This window comes from Falco punctatus (assembly GCF_963210335.1).
Source record: "Falco punctatus genome assembly, chromosome: 3".
NCBI classification, from domain to species: Eukaryota; Metazoa; Chordata; class Aves; order Falconiformes; family Falconidae; genus Falco; species Falco punctatus.
The window spans coordinates 69,649,241-69,664,466 of record NC_137582.1 but is presented as its reverse complement, the minus strand read 5'-3'; the positions used below and the strand labels follow the sequence as shown (position 1 = coordinate 69,664,466).

Below are 15,226 nucleotides of genomic sequence, written 5' to 3'. Positions count from 1 at the left end.
TGTGACTGTCATCTCCTATTACCACTCCTCAATATCAGGAAGCACCAGAATGCAAAACAAATGTCATCTGTCAAATGAGGCCTCAGACTTTTCCCTCCTTATACTTTCCTACTGTTACATGCTTAGAAAGAAAACCAAAATGCAACTTTGTCAATTAAGATGTGTCTGAAGATGTTAACATCATACATAATACAAACAGAAATGTGGAAACACAAAGAGAAAAAAATGTAGATAGTTTATCTTCAAATTTTGGCTCTTCTGTTTACTTTTGCAAATTTCCAAGAAAAAAAAAAATCCACTTTTCAGGTCAAAGAAGAATGAAGGCAAGACAGACTGGGCCATAGGGACTCCATGAAAAAAAACAAAACCAAACCACCAAAAAAACCCAAAATGGTGAAGGGCAGGGATGTTTAATATATAGTTTGTACTTAATTTAAACATGCAGGATGAGAAAGTGATCAGCAGCAATTTGCTTGGGTGCTTCAGGCCAAGGGGTTGAGGTAATTAAAGCAGAACCACCCTCACTTCCCCCTCCTCCTCTGCCTATCCCACAGAAGTAAGATCCAGGGCAGTACTTTCAATATATAGGGAACAACAGTGTCTTCAAAAGGAAACATGCTGCACTGCTTGCAATATAGCATGGACTTTTTTATTTTCTGACATTAACTTAAACTGGTACCGAGACTTTCAGGAAGAGGCACTAACTAATAAAACACTGGTACAACTAAACGGTGAATAGGAAGTGAGAATCAAGCTGGTTCATTATCACCTGTAATGTTATTTTGTGACTGTCTTGGGCTAAAATAAAGAATTAACAGAGTTCTGCATGCACTCTTGGAGGAAACACAGTGACAGCAAGAAAAAAAAAAATATCTATAAAGGATCCAAAGCAGTAACTAAAATATAGGTTCAGGATCATGAAACACTGCAAAGGATGTAATTAAGAGACAACATTTCAAGTCCCTTATCACACACCTACCTTCCCCCTGCCCCCCCCCCAGCTTCTTACGAAAAAAAGAGTAAGATGAGAAAAAAGTGGAAAATATTTTTGGCTTGATCCCCAACAATCTTGTAGTACTGAAAAAAAATCAGTGTAAATTATGAAATTCATGTTGGTGCATTTTTTTACGTAGCAAAAGCTATCACATATAGGGACCTGTGAACAGTGAGGAAGACTAGTCACAAAGTTATATAAAACATAAACATATGAGATATATAATTATGCATAACACAAACCACTAAAACACATTAATATGCTAAGACGCATCCTAAAAGTAAGAAACTAACATGCTAAAAGGGTCCTTAGTAAAAAAAGAATCCAATAAATAAGATCTATCGTTGAACACAAAATGGAAAACAAGAAAGCAAATCTCAGAGTTAGGGGAAAGAGTGAAAGCAGGGATGATATTCTGCATGCAGGAAAAAAAGAGAAAAAAGCTGCCTCTGTCACTTCATACTTTCCAAATCAAAACTAGGTCTCTTTCTACTGGCATTTCCAACCACAAATCACTAGAGTCAGCAAGGAAATCGCTGAACAAAGTTGCACAGCCAATGTTGCTCAAAGGATCATATTACATTAGCATAGCAGTACCTTTCGAATCTTAAAATTGTCTGTCACAAAGAAGAAAAAATCAGCATGAAGAGGTCAGAGACAACAATGTTTTATCTCATTTTGTAATTTTTTCTACCTATAACTGAAAAACCTCTGAAAAAGGAAGCAATATATATACTTCAAAGACAATTTGCAAGTATGCTCTATGATGGAGCTTGTGGGTTGCTGTTTGGCCTTGAAATTTTTCACCATTTTCTGCTTTGCTGGTTTTGGCTTACTTTCATCTGATTCTAGCCCTCATTCTCCCAAGACTGACATAGGTACATTTTTATACACCTGAAATAACTAATCATTTATTAATCTATCAATGTTCTGAAATGACAATGGTAAATGAAGGTTTTGCTAATTATCCTAAGTACACATTTATTCCGGTTAAGCTATTTTAGAAAAGCCCACAGGTAAAACCAACAAACTGGAACCTATACTACAGCAGTAAACCTACATTGGCTACAGAAAGCACCAGAGAACATAAGAATAGCAAACAGGACAATTTAAATACTGAAAATGAAATAAGCAGTATATTAGCACCAACCACTTTATGAATAATTGTATTTACCTCTGAATGAACTCTCTGTATGTGTGACTGAAGATTGCCTTTCTGAGAAAAGGCTGCAGGACAAAAGGCACAAGCATGGGGTTTTTCACCAGTGTGCTTGATCATGTGGGTCTGCAATGCCCCCTTCTGGTTAAAGGCTTTTCCACATTCACTGCATTTGAAAGGTCTTTCACCTGAAAGGAAAGAGAAGGAAGAGGTGGGATAAGGGGCTTTACATAAACATTAACAGTTTCCTGTATTTCCATGAAAAATTGTATCAGCTAAAATAAAACATTGCATATAGAGATCTGTACAGACACACACACAAACATACGTTATTCCATGTTTTGACAATGACATTGTTTACCTTGACCATCTTGGCATCTACTCTGATGAAGCTTAGCGAAAAACTTTTACGACCTAGTTGATGTTTATCAGTTAAAAGGGGTAAAATAAATGAAACCTGTATGAAACAACTATCTAGAACAGCTTCCCTCAACTCGTGGTTTGCCAGATCAAATTGTTACTCAAAACCACTGGAGGAAAAGAAAAAAGGGAAAACAAAACGAAAACTACACATGCCATTCTTTCACACCAAATCCCATAAAATGCATATATACCTGCACAGAAACAAACAGGGGACCAGAGGGTGGAATGGACAGTAATAAATAACTAACAGTTAAAAACTTAACCTTTTATTTAGTCTAAAATCAAAAAGTCTCACAGCAACACTGCAAAAATGGCCAATGGTTCCCACTCCCCAATAAATATTAAGAGCCATTCATTCTTTATAACCACCTACTGATAATACGCAATAAAATAACATTTCTATTATATGAGATATTGTACAGCCCTGCTCAGAAAACTATTTAAGTAGAATGTTCATATTACTACTGAATGTTAAAGAAAAACTAGGCAATAATGTTACAGGAATGCTCTGTCACTATTTCCTGATTCTGGTGTTCTCAGTACTGTGGATACTTAACAGTTATTTGTACAGTAATGAATTAAGCATGAAAAACTCCCCAGAAATTCTAAGTGACAAAACATAATAGAACTGCATACACATATTACAAAGCTATTTACTTTAAACACACAGATACTAAGAACGTAGTTCAGTTTCTTATAACCATGTGTCTTAAATGACTACTGGAAATCTCCACTGTGAACTCAGTATTAATCTTCTTTTTTTTTTTCTTTTCACGAAATAATTTAGCTGTGACAACTCCAGGACCTCGAAAACATTTAACACTTTGCCTCTGCACCTTTCTATAGCAAAAACACAATGAGAATGCTGTACATTGTGTGCTCCACCAGTATTAATAGGTGCTAAATACTATGCACACTAAAGCAGTTTTCATCAATGTTTTTATATAACTTCTAATTATATAGCTGTAATTACATCTAGTTTAGAATGATTAGTTCTTAATTAAATTCACTTTAAAATGAAAGCAGCTATTTTCAGAAATAGATTACAAGCATGTAACTCACATAGTATGAGCTCTGAAGGAATGTATATTTTCTGTTCTGCTACTTCTGGATTTTGAAGATCCTTTAAGGTCTGCAGGTCTTAACTGTATGTTTTTTAATAAAGATTAAAATACAGAACACTGACTCAGATCATCTTGGAATAAAGTGATAAAATTCCTATTGGGTTTTCATAGGTAAAAAGTTTAGCTTCCACTAATAGCTGCTGGTGGACACATACAAGTATAGCTTCAGGTTAAGTTTGCCTATTTAAGTAAAACTCATTATAAAAACTGTATCTTAAGTCTAGTGTGGAAACATGGAATTTCTGTGTTTCTCAAGTATAACAATAAAATACAGATTTGGGAGGGGAAATGGGGAGTTCATTACTTAGTTATTAATATGGGAGTTGCAAACCCTGAGACTGAAATTTTTTTCCCAAAGCATGTAAGTGCTAGAAACTAATAGCTATGAGCAAAAGAAGTATTGCAATTAAGACACTAATGTAATGCAGTACAAGTAGCACAGACATGCTCTTTTAACAATTAAAGACTTAAGCATTCTAAATTCTTTAAAGAAGAGTTTTTTTCTACATGTTTTACAGTACCTCAAGCAATTGGATGCCAGACAGATTGTCTGCAGATTCAGAGTCATAATACACTTCACAGATCAAATGACTATTTGCTAGCTACTTGGAACTTAAGATGACCTACCATCATGTGCAGATTGGGACTACATTTTCCATCTCTGGTCTCCCCACAGCAAATGTCTTTTTATTCTTCAAAAGAACTATAAATGTTCTTGATCTTTTTAAAGCTTAAAAAAAAAGTCCTCAAGCAACTATCGTCTTGTTTCATTCTGACCAGAATAAGCTAAAATAACGTATCAAGTAGAGAATAGACTCGAAGTTAATTTTCAATTACTTTCTTTGGATATTACTTTCAGGAAAAATTCAGAGCAGGTACAAGGGTGACATCTTGTGTTACTATTCTCTAACTAGATCTATAAAAGTTAAAAAGTTTCCCAAGAAAGTCATGCAATGGAATTTAGATTTCTGTCTTGGTAAACAAGGTCATTCTTGTAAACAGCAACTTATCCTATCACTGTCTGAACAGACTGCTAATACAAACATTACATGCTTACATAATTGACTAGTTGAATTAGCTATAAACTAGACAAACAGCAATTTACTCACAGGATGGAAAATACATACATATTGCACATCACTGGAGCACCTTCAACGAAGGTTTCATTTAAAGCCAAACTCCTGTTATATTATGTATAGCTGGCTAAAACTTAAAAACTGTTCTTATAGTCCCCTGTGCACTTCAAAAACTTGCATATTATTTTATGCTTGGCATTTTTCAGTTATTTCAATTGCTTAAGGGTTAAACATGCACATATTTATTAGAGTAATTTAGCAAAAAACATTTACTATTCAATTCTGGCCAGTCACATGCACTTCTCCAAGTATCAAAATTGCAATCTAAGTTCATCACCTCCCAAGTTCACTTTGGATACCCCAGAAATGGCAGTTACAGTAAGTACAGAAAATATATGGCAGTAATTTTAAATAAATAAATCTAAAACCAAAAGCCACTATGTTAGTGGCATTATTCATTCTCATATACATGTATGCTTTTGGGGATTTTAAATTTTAGAACCTATTCTCTGGAGTATGTAAGATCTTAATTTAGAGCAGCTGACTGGCCCTTTTCTAATGATTCTGATTTTAGGCCCTGCTGAAACTTTAAGTACCAAAACTGGTATTCTGTAACAAATGAAACCTATGAAGTACTCAAAAAAAAAAAAAAAAAAAAAAAAGGTAACTGTTTCTAATGAGATACCTCTGGAAATTTAAAAAGCATACAGGTTTCCTAAGCAAAGGAATTACATACAGGTTGTTTTAAATCAGCAGGTAACAGCATCTAATAAGCCAAATGTATTAATGCTATTTCAAGTCCCAACAGGGCAAAAAATATTTAGCATTTGACAGGTTAACTGAATTTTGTAAAACAGATGCAAACTAAAATAGCTACTTCCACAGCCTTACCCGTGTGTATTCTAACATGTCGTGTTAACTGACTCGGTTTCTGGAACGTCTTTCCACAGTGAGGACAGGAATAGGTAAACCCACTTCTGTCAATGTTTCTATTATAAGATCTGGTATTCGATACCCTGTCATTTAAAAAAAATATTAGTAATTTAAATAAAATAATCTTAATATTAAACATTACTTTGAAGAAGCTTATTTTACCTCATAATTTTTAACAGTGTAAATCTGATAACAATATATAGTATCAGCTGCAACAGTAAAAAAGCAAACAATTTTAATGATACTAAAAGAACAATGAAAACAGCACCTTTCTAAGTACCTACAAGCACCAATAATTGCAGTTATTTCTGTAATAAAATCAATACATCTTAGAGGTTCTCTATTTTCACTATGAATTCTTCCCGAACTATACAGTGACTTCACAGATATTATTTTGGTGGGGACGTTCAACTCTGCGCATCTCCATTTCTTTTGCTTGAACATAGCAAGACTTTAATTCTTAACTTGAGTATGAAGATCTCATTAACTAGAGTACAAATGCAGTTGCTGAAGTCTAACATGAATAGGTTAAGAATGTAATGCCTCAGATATTCACCACTGCCCCTCAAATACAAATCACACTCTCCACAGAGACACAGTTAACAGTTGATTCAAATTCCCAAAATTCATTTATTTACAAAGCAGATTAATTAGTTTAAATGACTGCTGAAGAACATCAATAGCAATGTGGAAAGTCAACAACTGATTTTATGTTGGAAAAAAAGGAAAAACAAAACCCTAGATCTTAAGACCATCGCAACTCAGCTAAACAAGCGGAAACCAGAAGGCAGTGGACAAACCAATACAGTATATAGAGTACTCCACATTTTCCACAGTGCCCCAGTATCTACACTTATACAGTAATCCAACTTGTCAGTACTGCTTAAAGCTAACTGAAATTACACAAAGGTAAGTACCTGGTATTTTTTCTGATCTGAAAGAATTAGCTAACGTGCAGCAGATGTGCAAAACACCACCACCACCTTTGAAACACAAGTTGGTGTAACAATGTAAAAGATAGCAGGGAAGTAACAGTTCATGCATAACAGAGGAAATTATTATCATTAAACTTCTGCTCAAACGCTGCTCTTTCTACTCTAAGAGAACATAGATATTCAGTATATTTAAAGAAAAGCACATTTCCCTTCCAATTACTTCAAACAAGTATTACATGCATTTTTAAACTCTTTTTATGATCTTGCAGAGTGAGCACAGAATGTGGGTAATATATTTTACTTCCACATATTAATTTTATCTACAAAAACTTACTGAAGTACTCAGAGTAAAGCTGACTGAAGATTGAAGAGGAGGAGAAATAACATGTGACAGATGTTACAACCTCTTCTTTCCATCTCAGGGCAGATCTAGACCAGCCTGATCGTCAGAATACACTCTTTGATAAGCAACGTCTGCTTCAACTACAGCTGCAGCACTTTACTAAAGGAAATAATATTCAATTTGGAGGAAATTGTAGGGACAACCCTTAAAGATCTGGTCACCTTTAAAGAATTTCATCATTTAGGGTCGTAATGACCATTTGCTTTTTAGCAAAAGGCAGATACTAAATTTGAATTAGAACTTTGGAATAGTTTTCCATTCAAATGATTCAGAGACCAAACAAATACCTTTTTGGGAAAGGGGAGTGCAACCACTCTATGAAAAAAACCTAAGGGAGCAAGGCTCTTTATAATTTTAAATCCTAAAAAAATTGTGAAGCTGAAAAGCAGGAATGAAACTGACATGTCTTTGAACTTTAAATATTCTGTACAGTCAAACAAATTAGATCAAACTAACTTTTAATAATCCATCAATTCATCTTTTCCTGTTTAACAGTATGAGAAGAATATGTTAAATAACAAAAAAAAAATATCAGAATTTCCTTGTTTTTCCTTTCAAAATCATTTCTATTGAAATACAGAAGTTCTGAGCTACATTAACTTTTTTGATGAAATGGAGAGGAAACACAATTCATTAACCTGGCTCACATACGTGGGTTATATTGGTACTGCTGGTGAAAGGACAGTAAACACCATTATGGACAGCAGTTTATCAAATTCAAATGCAACATGTTTCTACATCTGAACTGATAAATAAGGCGAATCTCACATAAGGAAGCTATGAATCCAGAAATAATCCACATTTAGGAAAATAAACAAATCATCATGGAGCACTTATATCTCATTTATGTCAAAACGTAGCATGCACAATACTCTCTCAAAATCACAGCCATCAGACTGCATTCACTCCTCTAATCTTTATTGATTCATTCTAACTTACACGAGATGTCTGTAAAAAGAATGCTTTTGTGTGTAATGTAATGCACTTATATAACCCAATACAAACATAACTTTATACTTCAAACCCTCAATTTTCAGCTTGCAAATGGAAATCACAACTACAGTTCTTTAAACCTTATGGAACACAACTAGTAAGATCTTACAACCTCCATCATCTGCTAATGAAAATAATTGGAAATCGCCAATACTTCTCATTTTTAAAAAAGTATTTTCTTGTCTTTTTTGTAAAAACAGAGTGAAGATTGAAAGAGAAATAACCTATCAAAACTTCAGGCTTTCTTAAGGTATAAACTACATCAGGAGAAGTAAGTTTTCTTTCTTATAACTTAAAGGAATTTTCACCCTCCTAAAACTGAAGCTAAACTAGAGAGCTGAAATAAAGGACAAAACAAACATTCACCGAAAATAAGAACAGCATTTATTAAGCCTCTTCTTCCCTTTATTTTGTGCTTTTTCAGATTTACAAGAAAGTCATAGCAAGTTGTGATGAGGACCACTTGCAAAAGATTATTAAACTTCAAGGAATAACTTATGTCTTTGCAGAAGGTAAGCATCAGGACTTTTGCAATTACAATAAATGCCATGTAAAATTAGTGTACGTTTGCTTCAATGTACTGCCATTAGCCTTTAAAATCGTGAATGAACACACTTCAAAAATCACTTTGTATCAAGAAAACTTAACCTGTATTTACAAATAGCTAGTAGATGGAACCAAGGATTAGTATGGGTGCCTAAACACAAAAACAGAAGGAAGGGGGGAAAAAAGCCTCCAAGAATAACCACCTAGTTTAACAAGGTTTTAAAAAACTAATGCCATTTCATAACAGCATACCAGAGAAAAGAAATTATCTGCATAGATCATGATAGTTTGCTGACTGGAAACACTACTCCTGCCTTCCCCAGCTATCACCATAAAAGTAACATCTGCTCATTTTGTCACAATCCCACAATCGTCACCTTATTTTATAGTGAGTTTTCATATGCTCCTTTAGCTGTGAGGAAGTTTCAAATTCCTTTTTGCAAGACTTGCAGCTGTGGATCCTACTGCCTGCCAGTTCTTGACGATGTTCTTCCATGTGTATGGACAGCTGACTCTGTAAAGTAAATTCATCTCCACACTCTGAACAGATAAGATTCTGAAAGAAATAATAGAGACTGATTTTTCAAAAGATTCCCAAGCAGCAATACACACGCACAAGCTTTGCTCAAGTAGATGAACGTATCCTTCTATGGACATTGGCAGCTGCAAGCAAGCAGCAGCAAAAGTACACAAGCAAAAAAGTTTATGAGCCCCATAATATAAATCATGAACAGTAATCACTGCAAGCTTATGGCAATATTTATATTTCAAGAAACCCCACTGAAAATTAGTTCTGAAATAGTTCATATGGTAGCAGAAACAAGCAGTTCAGTACCATCATCACCACTTTGTACTTTCTTGGTATGCTAGTTCAAGACACACACAGAAACCTACACCAGTGTCATTACACTATGGTCTACATAAACTTTATAAAAAATACTTTCTAACCAAAACCATCTTAACTGTAGACTCAGAGATTTTACACTTTTACTGGTTAAAGTGATTCAGATTGTCACTTTTTAACAGTGATCCCACCAGAGTTACTACTGACATAGCTTCACAAAAAAGACAACAGAAATAAATAGGGACTCATACTGTTTTTGACAGATACCTCTTCAACCAATTAATTTTACAGCAGTGTTAAACACCACTTTCCAGTTATATGAGTATTCCATGTTATTTAGAAAGGAGATTATATGTGTAATGTTTCATGCAAAAGCACTGCCATTTCTCTAAAATACGGAAGAATCAAAGTCAAATACTGTTTCAATGAAAACTAAAAGATCTGCCTTTATTTGACTTCCTTTTGCTTTTCAAAGCCATTTATTTCTCAATGTATTTTTATTTTACAAAATCTAAGCAGAGTGTTAAGATTAAATGTCTAAAAATATTCACCATCTCTTTGGCAACACATCTTGTTACATATTCCTTACTGGTATGCCTAAGAAACTTCAGACAGTTTTTGTCTCAGTTCATTTTTCAGTAATAGTGACTATCACTGCAAATGGAACTGTTTTTTATCCTCCTCCCTTTTCTCTTCTTGAATTATCAACAGGAGAAAAAAAAAACAACCCAGTGTGCATTTAAAAAAAGATACTGACAAGAATGTTTTAATCAAGAGAAACAAAGATATGCCGTACTATTTTTAAAATGCTATGACAATAAATTCGCTCCCTAAGCCTGAAAAAAATCCCCAAAATTCTGTGGTATCACCAGATGACGTTTCATTGAATCATAGAATGGTTTGGGTTGGAAGGGAACTTAAACATCACTGAATTCCAACCCCCTGCCATGGGCAGGGACACCTTCCACTAGATCAGGTTGCTCAAAGCCCCATCCAGCCTGGCCCTGAACACTTCCGGGGATGGGGCATCCACATCTTCTCTGGGAAACCTGTCCCAGTGTCTCACCAACCTCACAGTAAAGAATTTCTTCCTAATACCTAACCTAAATCTACCCTCTTCCAGTTTAAAGCCATTACCCCTTGTCCTATAACTACACAAGAAGTTTAACTTAAAAATCTGAAGTCCTTTAATGAAATTTAATGAAATTAATGACCTCAAAAATTACTTGTTTAACCTAGAGATCATTATTACTGGACTCAAGCTACAGTGTAGGACAATAAATACATACTACTTTCTCCTCCAGGACCTACACTCAAATCTGAAAAAAAATCCTTCTTACTGAAAAATACTGTTCTTATACAGGTTTGGTTTATGATGATTCTTTCATACAAATGGGGGAGAATTATCTGAAGAGAATCTTACAGTGCACATACTATACCAAGCTCATGGACCCTCTCAGAATTGAGAGGTTTTCAATTGCTTCCCAGCATTTTTCAGACACACATATCTATAACATTAAGTTACTATTGCACGTATCATATTAAGCAACTTACACACACAAAAAAAAATAACAGCCTAAGAAATATTTGAGACAACAGAATTCCATGTATTTTTATTCGTTACTGTGGAATTTGCTGTAGGAAAGCAAGGTAATGGTAAACCAGAACTGTACAGAGCAATCTATCACGTCAAATAGCCTCTCTGGAATAGGCAGTACCAGATTTATTTCATTTGTCCCTCAAGCAAACAAAAAAATTCACACACAGAACAAGTAATTGCACATTGCTAACCTCAGTGTGGTTAAACCCACCTTCTGACATTAAACAAAAGGGGCTGATCATACATTGTTAGATAATACTTAAAATTTCCAAACTCAGAAATAATTTTATAACACTTTATGCATATGCATTTAATTCTGCCTGTATTAACTATCTTTGTCTTATCAGATGCAATATCTGAAGGTACACTTTAATACTCATGATATTCACCTGTTTAGTGTCAGTGAATCTACCTGAAAAAAAGATTTTCATTTGCACTTTTTCAGGCCATTGCTCCCCAATTATAAGACAGGACAAATCAAATACAGCAAACACTCTTCACAAAAAAAAAAAAAAACCACACCACACCAAAAAAACCCCAACACCTACCGCAACCCCCGCCCCCCCCCCCGGATTTTATAACAAGAGAATTTTCACTTCATATCCGCCAAGCATCAGTTTTAACTTTTTCAACACACTAAAGTTTTCCTAAAGCCCAAGAAAACCTCATAGTCATGGAGAAAGACAACATATTAGCAGTTTTAATGTAATAAATCAGAATTTTTCAGGTTTTAATTTAGCATTCCGGTCTCACCAGGTCAAAAAGTAGCCATGGGTACCACTGTCCACTTCCACTGAAGAAATGGACAAAACCAAGAATCATCTATAAGGTTGGGCATATTTATACAAGGTATGCTCTTTATGGCTTCTCAGAAGAAAGCTACCTGAAAGTGAGGAATTTCAAATATTTTTTCCTGTTACCTAGTTCATCACACACAAATCACCACAGAATGTGAAGAGAAAAGTTAGGTCTCTTGCAAGTTTGATTTCAATAGCCCAGGAAATTGCTTCTATCTGGAACCTCTAACAGGAGCAACTGATTATGAAAATCTGCATTTCAACAGACAGACATGCTCTCCCAAATGTAATTGGAGAGCTCAAGAAGCTAATCACACTAGTTTCTTATTATTGCCCTTCTGCACTCAGCTGTAGATAAAGCTGGCTGATGCAGCACAAAGCAAGGTTAAAGTTACCCAAACTTCAGCTTCGTACAGCAAGCTCCTCAATCGCTATGTTCTCGTATGTGTCTTTGCTGTTTGCAAATTTTCAACCCTTTGAACAACAAAAGCAGGAATAGCAAACAGGACAGAGAATGCACTCCACTGATAACTTCTTACCCTGCACATTACAAAAAATTCCTGAATGACAGCTAGTGCCATCGTCAAGACCCTCTGCATCACTTTCAAATTCCAGCTCTCCTACAGGCCCTCTGCATAACTACTGGGAAAGTCATTCCTGCAATTCTCTGTGAATTGTTATGTTCATCTCTGTTTTATCACCGAATTACAGGGCATTATAAGAATATATTCATTAGCAATTGAAAGGTGTTCATATTTTTATAAACAATTTTCAAGCTGCAGACTGAATTTTAAATTGGAAGGCATCACACAACCTATTCTTCTGACATCTGCACCAAGCATCAATATCAGAGCTGCTGAAGTGGATAAAAAGTCACTTTGTGATAGAAATGAATACTAAAAATCACTCTTAGGCATCTTTCTTGATGCTCAGCTTCCTTACTCCGATGTTTTTAGCAATTCATAAATCAGGTTTCCTCAATAAATAGCCATTACACGATGTACCACTATAGATATATCAACATGCAACAGAATTGTATTCAGGTCCTCTCATCTTAACTTAGATGTGTATGTGGTAATATGTGAAGTGATAACAAGATTACAGAAGAACATTCTTAGACAACATTCTCTACAGATGGCATTCTCTGCCTGGTTTAGGGGAAAATGCAGACAGGCCTATCACTCCAAAGCTACTGGTCAAAACTGCTGCAAGCTGTCTGCAGTTGGCATGGAGAAACATACAGTTGTTATGTGTATGATTAGAAGTCTGGCAATAAAAGTGCATACTTGACTCAGCTCCAGTTCTCCAACAAACTGCAATTTTAAAAAAGGCTTTACATGGGGAAGAGATAATTACATGAATGAAAACTTGGTATTTGGGGCTGTACAATCAACTCTGGCAACACCAGTAATGCAGTTAATGACTATAAAGTGTGCAAAATACTACTATGCATTGTTTCTAAGAATTTAACCCATGCCTTATAAAAATGGAAAATTAAACTGTGAGAGGGAAAGGAATAAAGAGTCTTCTCAAGTGAACTACCACTCAAAAAAAGGGGTGGGAGCTCTAGATAAGGGAACAGCTTCATGATGCAAGAAAGAAGATGGCAAGAATGCTTCACTATGACATCTATCATCAAAAATGATCACCCAAACTATAACGCGTCGGCTTATCAATCTACCTGAAGTCACAGAAATTGCTCAAAATAAAAGTATATGTAAATAACTGATCAGTTAATGTTCACATATGACCTGGTTATCTATTAAACATGCACAGATTCTCTTTGTTAGTAAAGACAGGATAAGAACATTTGCTTATATTAATTTCTGCTGCTATTATTAAAACAGACTCGCCACTAGAAATTTTATATTTCTTCTGAATGAGACCATTTATTCAGTCCTCCAATTTAAAGCATATAGGGAAGGGATGGAGCATAGCCATTATGACATGTCTTCTCAAAATTTAAATTATGAGGTTCAATGAATTACCTCTTCCTTCTCATGTAGCATTATATGAGCTTTCAGACTGGCTACTCTGGAGAATTTCTTGTTGCACACAGGACACGTAGGATCTTCACCATTGTGAGTACATTTATGAAGTGTCAAGTTGAATTCAACATTAAATGACATTGGACACTGGTCACATCGGTGAGGCTGTTAAAACCACAAAAATAAAGACAAAACTCAATCTCCCCTTAAATACATATACCCTAGGTGACACATATGACCATATAAATAAAAATGTTTGAAATAAAAATGAGCAACTCAACTACCTACATATGATAATGATCCTTAGTAATACTAGTCTTGGTTATTTTCTCTTCTATGCATCTCACTACTGAAAATGCCTACGTAGCATTCCAAAACCATATGGTGAAAGAAGGCAGGGGAACTAAAGCAAGCAGACCCAAAACAGACTGTCTGAGGAGATGGAAGTTAGCAGAAGAGAAGAATGAGCAAGAGACTGGAATAAATTTTTACTTCAACAGAGACTGTGATTGAGATTCCCTTAAGCAAAATTAATAATTGAACCAGCAAAGCAAACAGCTTAGTTTATGCTAGGATTGACTGCTCTTCAAGTGGTAACCGCACCATCAGTTTTCATTCTTTAAGAGCACCTTCACTTTTAGATATAATGGTTCCTCCACAAGTGTGCAATAGAATGGTTTTAACAGTATCAACCTCCATTTTTTATATCTCAACTTTACTTAAGTAGTTAATAGTATACATGAATTATCATCCCAAAGTCCTACATTTTGTACCTACAATCTGTACCTACAGCTACCTCAAACAGTAATAAAATTATTTTTCACACACGTGTAAAGGAGTTTTAGCTTTGTGAAACAAAAAGCAATGAATAGAAATAAAATACTTCAGAATACAGATGAAACCTGTGGCAAAAACTGCGTAAAGTCAGCCTAGTCTTAATCACATATCTCTGTTTTTCTCATTCTTTCCCAAATTTTATTTGTAAGCGGCTAGAGTAGTGATATTAATCTACTGACTAATACATATCTACTAGATTAGGTTGCTCAACATTATAGAAAACAGCTCTAAGAGTCCAGCAGACTCTAGTTATTCAATACAACCATTATTTTCTTTTTATTGTTAATGTGTAGTATCAGTTTGAACATTAAAGAAATCTCATCTACCTGAATATTTTAAAAATGAAAGAAAATGGCTAAAATTAGAAACCACTGAACTGGAAACAACAATTTAAATAAATGGCATCAAAGTAAGGTCCTGTCTCAAAGGAAACATAAGGAAGCATGAAAGAGAAACTTCATAGAACTCTGATGTCCCCAAATAGTAATTACTAGTGATGTGAGTAAAAAAAAAAAAAAAAAGAAAAGAAAAAAAAGAAAATTCTGTCTTGTGTTACTTTTACTTGTCAGTATAG

General features: G+C 34.8%; 1 protein-coding gene across 9 annotated transcripts in view; it reads right to left on the bottom strand.

The window, feature by feature from the left end:
• The window catches only part of ZNF236 (zinc finger protein 236), a gene marked incomplete at its 5' end in the record, with an annotated part of 96,124 nt that overhangs the window by 68,082 nt on the left and 12,816 nt on the right, over positions 1-15,226 (bottom strand). For all 9 annotated transcript variants that reach the window (XM_080378516.1, XM_080378520.1, XM_080378518.1 and 6 more), the window contains 4 exons: positions 2,169-2,341; positions 5,668-5,792; positions 8,964-9,142; positions 13,816-13,980. In XM_080378516.1, coding sequence (XP_080234642.1) covers positions 2,169-2,341; positions 5,668-5,792; positions 8,964-9,142; positions 13,816-13,980 — 642 coding nt within the window. The remainder of the gene's footprint in view (positions 1-2,168; positions 2,342-5,667; positions 5,793-8,963; positions 9,143-13,815; positions 13,981-15,226) is intronic.